A 7,156-nucleotide genomic window follows, 5' to 3' on the forward strand; every position below is an offset into this window, starting at 1 on the left:
AATTCGTCGCCCCTCAGAAGAAAGATCGACTATGGGAACATGCTCTCTCTCCCCATCGGTCACGTCCAGCGGAGCCGCAAAGGCCCCCGCGAGAGCCAGCAAGAAGGAGAAGGCACTGGCCGGACCGGCAACCTCGCGTAGAGGTCGATCCTGCAGGGGTTAAGGTTTCCTAGGTCGATCCTGGAGATGATATCGTCGGCGGGAGAGGGGCGGTGGCGTTTGTGCTTGAGATATACTCCCTCCGTCCGGAAATACTTGTCAGAGAAATGGATGTATCTAGACGCATTTTAGTTCTAGATACATCCATTTTTACCTATTTCTCCGACAAGTATTTTCGGACGGAGGGAGTATGAGGGATTGTAGAGACCGGGTGGCGCTGATGGGAACTAGGGGATCGTGGGATTGTGGTTGGACTCATGCATGCTTATCATGGGTGGTGTATAACTGACTTCAGTTTTTTTACGCTGACTTGAGGCGACTATTTTGGCTCTGGTTTTCTTTCACGTGGGCGTATTTTTTAGCGAGTCGGGGGATCGAAGGAGGGCAGGGGGAGCGAGGGAGGTCGAGCCATCACGACCTTCGATTCTTCTTTAATAGTAGAGATGTGGATGGATCTTATCACAATGATGAAGGAGTTAGCTCGACGGGTGCAATTTGAGAGATATGTATTCCTTGGGGGCTCTTGCTCTTTTTTCCCAAACGCCTCGTCAGCTTCTATGATGGAAGCCCAGGCTATGAAAGAAGGTCTAAAGCTAGCAGTATCATTAGGCTACAATAGAATTGTGGCAGAATCTGATTGTTTGGAAGTCGTTGAAGCTTGTGGAGGAGGAAATACTTGGTGACATGAAGGAGCTGCGATCTTTGCAGGTTGTGTTGATCTAGTTGTGGAGATAGGTTCCGTTCAGTTCACTCATTGTCTTCGGGAAGCCAATAGTGCCGCGCATGAGATTGCTAAGTATAGCTATGAGAATCATTTATCTTGTAATTGGATAGATGATTCCCCCTCTTTCATTCATGAATCTCTTGCGAACGATGTAAGTGTGTTAAGTTAACCAATAAAGCAAGCCATGATGGCATTCCCTAAAAAAATGATCATACCTCCTAATGAATTGGGTATTTCCTGGGCTCGGGTAAGGTAGATCAAACTGCAAGATATACCCACCGAACAATATCAAAAGCCACACAGTGATCTGTTTTGGTTCGACAACAAAAAAAAAACTAACCAGAACCATTTGCGTCCCAAGAAAAGAAAGAAAACACAAAGAATCAATAGGGGAGGAGAGGAGGAGCACTTGCCTGCGATGGCTCTAAGAAGGGCGGATTTGCGAGGGTGAAACCACCTCACAAGAAAGCATCGCCACATGTCCTAAATCATAAGTCTCACACGTATCTCGCACGCGAATGATCGCTACTTCTAGTACATATAGAGATGTGGTTATAATGGAGAGAAAGGAGGAGAGTGTGGTGCATGGCCAGCGGGAAGATCGTGTCGTGGATCAGTAAGGTGGCGCAGTTCAGATCTTTGGATGGCTTGTTGATGGTTTTCTCATGGGATTTAACTATGGCACGGATTCATTTCCTAGAAAGGGAATTAAGGGGTTGTTTGGTTCTAGGCCTAGCATTGCCACACTTTGCCACACATTTTTGCCAAGCTTGTCTAAGGTTAGTTCATCAAAATAAGAGCCACAAATTGGCAAGCCTAAGGGAATCTTACCACATTTTTTTATGTGTATGCCATGTGGGGCCCAAGTGTGGCTTGCCTAAGATGTGGCTTGAACCAAACACTCACCTAAGTTGATCAAACTTGCCTAACTTTAGGTGTGGCAATCTTTAGCAAAGTTAGTCACAAACCAAACAGGCCCTAAGTCACAGGGAATCATCACCGGTACGTCGTTTAGTGACATGAACGATGACTTGTGAGCTACACAATAAGGGTGTGTTTGGTTTCTCGGCAAAAAACGTTATTGCCTTGCTAGGCTAGGCTTGCCGTTTGGTAGCGTAAAAAAATCCTAGCTTTTGGGGGCAGCTAGCCTCGTCGGGCCAGATAATCCTCGCCCCGCGAGGAGAGCCGATTCGGCTCGCCCTCGACGGCAAATCAGGAACGCGCGAAAAATTCTACACCGAACTCTCCGGATGGATAAGTCCGACTGCAACGAATCCCTACATCTTCGTTCTCCACTCGACCTACTCCTTCACTTTCCCCCCGATTTTTCCTCATCCCCAACGAAATCCTCCGAAGTCTTCTCCATCGGCTGCAGGGATAAATCAAGCGAGCTGGCCCAAGTTCCCCTGCACGATTAGCTGAAGGCGCTCTAGATCTGACAGCGAAAGCCTACATCCCGTTGCATCTGCTTCCATCCGCGTTGCTCAGGTCTGTGTCCGCCTCCATCTCTTGAGTTCTCCTGTGTATGCGTCTTGGCAATAGATTAACTGGTTCAGAAATTGATTAGTCCTAGAAGCTACAAATCCTAAATACTATCTTTCTACTCGTCGTGTTCTTATCCAAAGTTGGATTTTTGTTGGGTGAGCTGGCTTTGGGATTAGATTGGTACAGCTAAGGTGATAGCAAACTGTGGCGTTGGAGTTGGGGAGGATACTGTTGTTTGCAGGCACCCAGATCTTGATTTTTGTTTCAGGCCAGACTGCAATTGAGTACTAGTGTATGACATGAATTGATTTTACTAGTACATGTATGATGCATCTGCATCTGAATCCTTAATTTGGTCTGTTCTAAATCATGCATACACAATATCTACTTAGCATTCATCTGAACTTATTCATTAGTTCTGCATATGTATTTTCTTAACGAACAAAGCCTCCTCTGTTTTTGCCTTCTGCCTGCATCTTAATTTCATTTATATCAACAAAGATTTGTCTATGATAGTCCTAGACTCTGTATGTACACACGTGTTGTGTGAGTCGTTAATAGTCGATCTTCTTTGATTTATTTATAGATGGACGACAGTGCGCAAATTAACAGAAAAATTGCATTCTTCAGTGCTTTTGTAGTGGCATATTGTTCATTGATAATATATCTAAGCAACTCTAGTCACCCTACAAGATACTCATTGTTAGAGAGAAATAAAGAAAGAATGGCATATCTACGGAAACTGTATTCCGGTGAGGAGAAACACTGCATTGGCGAATTGCGCATGGCAAAATCAGTGTTCTTCAAACTGTGTGATAAATTACGGAGTATGGGTCCTAGAGGTGGCAAACACGATAAAGGTAAGAGGGTGAAGTGTGAGAAGAGTGTAGTTCAAGACATGACGCGGTCTCTGCGTGATATGTCGGATACTATGCGTTTCACACACGTGACCAACCTGAATGAGAATTTATTCAAAATAATTGATGACATGGAAGAATACCCTCTCTTCGTCCGACTTGCACTACAGACATCTTTGGCCACAAATGAAGAAGTGGCGTCCATGTTGAAAGGGAGGCCGATGACTGCTATTCAAGAGTTTGTGCGGCGTTGGGTCGGCGATAACTTTCCTGAACACATTCATGTTGCTCCTGACGTGTGATTCATTTTGCTGTAAATTTTTAGGATTATTTTGTATGTCTTCCAGCGTCGTCTCCTAGGGAAATAATGTCCATGCCTCATGCTTGCATGTAAGGATGTCATTCAGTTTTTCATTCCTGAAAAATAAGCTTGTTACTCAGATTTTTTTATCAGTTAATGTGTTTGCGAAGTGTGTTAAATTTATAATCATAAAGTTGCGTTGAATTTTTGCATGACTATTTACAACTTGATCTGCCTGTAGTCATTTCTCTGTTTCACTGAATTTTCAATGATATTGTACTGTTGATGCATTTGTTATAAGCTAGATGTATTTGGATACTGTGAAGACGAGCTACTTTACCCGCAGCACAACCAAACGACTAGCTGCCGGCCCTTGCCAGCAACAGCATTGAACCAAACGTGCAGCTAAGGCAAAGGTAGCCCATCCGAGCTAAGCTAGCTAGGCTAGCTCAGCTATGGGCAAGCTGGGCAATACAACCAAACGATACCTTATGAAGGTTTAACTCTTGGGATGCACTTGCACACGACTCTCAAGAACTCTTCCAAGTTGGCGTATACGCATGCATTCATGTCACTATAGAATACACCGCTGCACATTGAAGACGGTTCATGGCCGACACGACCTCTCACTATCTCTGTTATTGAAGTGGCGCGTGCCGAGTGCGCCCCCCGCTACACGCCTAGCTGAACACGTCTTCTTGCCACATTCAAACGCCTCCATTAAACTCATGTGAAAGTCGAGAAACCTACTCCGATCCAGCCACACATCCGTTCACGAGCGGACCGGTACCAAACACAACGCCGAGCAAGCTCCTCCCGTTCACCCGCTATTTGAAGGAGGCCAGGCGCCGGGCAAGAATCACACCACTCCGCCGCTCCGTGTCTCCTCCTTCCACGATTTTTTTCACCCGTTCAATGGCATCCAACGAGTAGGAAGAGCAGTTCTTCGGCATAAATGTCGACTGGGTGGGCAACCGAGCTGGCCAGATATGAACGAGGGGGCTAGTTGCTCCACCTCCCTCGCCAAGCCCGACAGAGTAAGTTGCTGCTCCTAGCCGGTCCGTGCTTCACTAACTCACCATTCTAGACCAGTTCGCGGAGGAGTGGCAAGCTGCCCCAGACCGGGACCAGGGGGAGGGGGACCATGGACAACTTTGCGTTCTACTGCGCCTCCTGCGACCGCGCCATCCACCATCAACACGCGTGTAGCCGCGCCCTGCTGACAGAGAAAAAAGCCGGCTGTGCAAAGATCGAAGAGTTGGCGGCCAGCGCGTCCGCCGCCAACATCAAGGGAAAGTAGAACACACTTGCGTCCCAGAAAGGCCACCGCTGGCTTGTACAGCCAGTGACCTGTACGGTTCTTATCTCAGACCATCTTGGGCTCCCGTCTGGTCTCCACGGAAGCACCCTTCCCCTCCGGCTAAAGCACCCCCTTTACCACTTCGTTGAGCTGCGTAGCCGGACATAGGGATGATACGGGGGAAGAATTTGCCTCCTGGACTCCCGGCAGTCTGGTGAGAGGGTTGCTGGACATGGGAAAGACAAAGAGATCCGCCGCGACTGACCAGACAAAGGAATCCGCCGCGACTGACCGTAGACTAGTGTAGTGTATATGTGTCATGGGACTGGAGCTCCGAGCGACTGTACATGCACATAGATTTACCTTTAGTTAAAAAATGTCCAAAATGTTATTTTTTTTCGTCCGGTTTGTACGAAAACCGTTGTGTTTGCATGAATTTCATCCGATTTGTTGCAAAATTATTTGAAGAAACTGCCGGTTTGTTGCAAAAGTATTTGAAACGTATCAGGTTATGATTGAATGGCGGCCTCCCGTATCAGCGTCCGCAGACTGATTTTCCTCCGGCGGACGAATGCACGCGGAAGGCAAATTTTACGAGGTACCGTTGGTGATGCCCTTATGGGACCGCTTGTAAGTAAAAATCCAATCGTCATGCTAATCGCCAGGAGAGAAAACGCTTAAGCGCTCGGTTCCTACTTTTGCGTGGATATGGCACCGGACGCCAGGATTCTCTCGAACATGAATTCGATCCTGGCGCCTCCTAGAAGCGTCGCGCACCACCAATTTAAAACTGGGTCGGGGACTAGTAGCGTCCAGCGCCTCATTTTCGATTATTCAAGCTGAGGTTGGGATGTGGCTACAAGTCAAATCACTGTGGAGGCTAAATAGGAGCATGGTCACTTGAGATAATGAAAGTTCGAAACATTAGAATTAGAGAAGTGATTGCGCCATTGTGCATTGGGTAAACATCGATCAATTAAGGCGATCATGAACATGACTAGAGGGGAACATCTTGTTGGACCAAATGTAAGCCGGACCATAAAACTCCAAACCAAGCAGACCACAAAATCAGCACTGAGAACACATAGGACTATATTTCCCATAAAAGACACTACATGGGCAACCGAAGGTAGGAATAGGATAACATAAGAACTACTAGTAGAAAGTAGAAACTTGATAAAGAGTCGAACTTCATCTCGGACATAGTTCTCTCGCATTTCAAAGAGGCCTTGCGCTCGGTCACTACCACCAGTCGTCAGCTCCACCCCCACCATCATTGTCGTAGCCACCGTCGAAACCCCCGGCGACGTCATGGGTGGAGGTCGAGAATGTCACGCCGTGCTCAGACGAGCATTCGTAGTACTCATTCCTGGCATGCATGTCCTAGAGAAAAATTCAATCATAGCGGCGTAAGCTGTGACAATTACTAAGAGAAAGAGATGCGTACTGGTAGTCGAGAAGTTTGCCGGCTGCTTACCGTCTGCAAGGTGCCATGGCCGGTGGCGGAGAATGCCGGCGCGCCTCCCCGGCCGCCACCACCCGCTCCCTTCTCTCCTCGGGGCCCGGCCTTGACCGCGCCTCCTCTCGGGACGGTAGCGCCCACGCCTGTTCTGCCTCCCGAGCGCTTAGAGTTGCCGCCGGCGGCGATCGTGGCCTTCCCTTCCCCGGCGGTGGCCGCCTTGGAAGAACGCGTAATGGTTACTGACCGGTAAGTTTGCCAGCTTACCGTCTGGATGGTGCTATGGCCGGTGGCAGAGAAGGTCGACGTGCCTCCCCAGCCCACAGCGCCCGCACCACCTGCTGCCTTCGCGCCTCCCGGTCCGGCCCCGCCCGCGCGCTTACCATTCCCGCCGCCCGTGGCCTTGCCCTTCCCGGAGCCGGTGCCGGCGAACGACGCCTTGTTCACGCCCAGCTTCTTGTTGTAGGCCTTCCCCATGAGCGGACGGAGTACCGCGCCGCACACTCGATCGATCGATCTGCTTCCTTGGAGTCTGCCTGGATCGCTTGGTTTTCTTGTTGTCGGTCCTATATAAGGCTAGGGAGGGGGTGCGAGATCCGCGGAGGACGTGAATGCGGTTGATTGCGGGAGAGGTGGAGGTGGAGGAAGTGGAGACGAGACGGTAAACACTATTCATTTACTCACCCACGATCTATACTAAACGCTGAGGAGAGTTTCTCTATGCGCGCCGCTTGTTGCATGCATGGCACGGAGGGGCCGTGCGTGGCTTCTCTCTGTGGTGGAGGGACACGCGTCACCCGTACCCTACCGACGCATGCATGGACAGACTGACCATGCAGGCTGTGTGTTTAACAGTGGCTCCTCTCAACTT

The 7,156-nt window shown here is 49.0% G+C and overlaps 1 protein-coding gene across 1 annotated transcript; it reads right to left on the minus strand.

The window, feature by feature from the left end:
* Positions 1–5,896: 5,896 nt before the first annotated feature.
* LOC123145653 (loricrin) lies at positions 5,897–6,912 on the minus strand. The gene is made up of 2 exons (XM_044565124.1): positions 6,304–6,912; positions 5,897–6,209 (listed from the first exon to the last, which is right to left on the minus strand). The coding sequence occupies exons 1-2, from the start codon at positions 6,760–6,762 to the stop codon at positions 6,069–6,071; spliced, it is 600 nt and encodes a 199-aa protein (XP_044421059.1). The 5' UTR covers positions 6,763–6,912; the 3' UTR covers positions 5,897–6,068.
* Between the last annotated feature and the right edge of the window lie 244 nt (positions 6,913–7,156).

Source organism: Triticum aestivum, chromosome 1B, assembly GCF_018294505.1.
Source record: "Triticum aestivum cultivar Chinese Spring chromosome 1B, IWGSC CS RefSeq v2.1, whole genome shotgun sequence".
In the NCBI taxonomy this organism is placed as follows: domain Eukaryota; kingdom Viridiplantae; phylum Streptophyta; class Magnoliopsida; order Poales; family Poaceae; genus Triticum; species Triticum aestivum.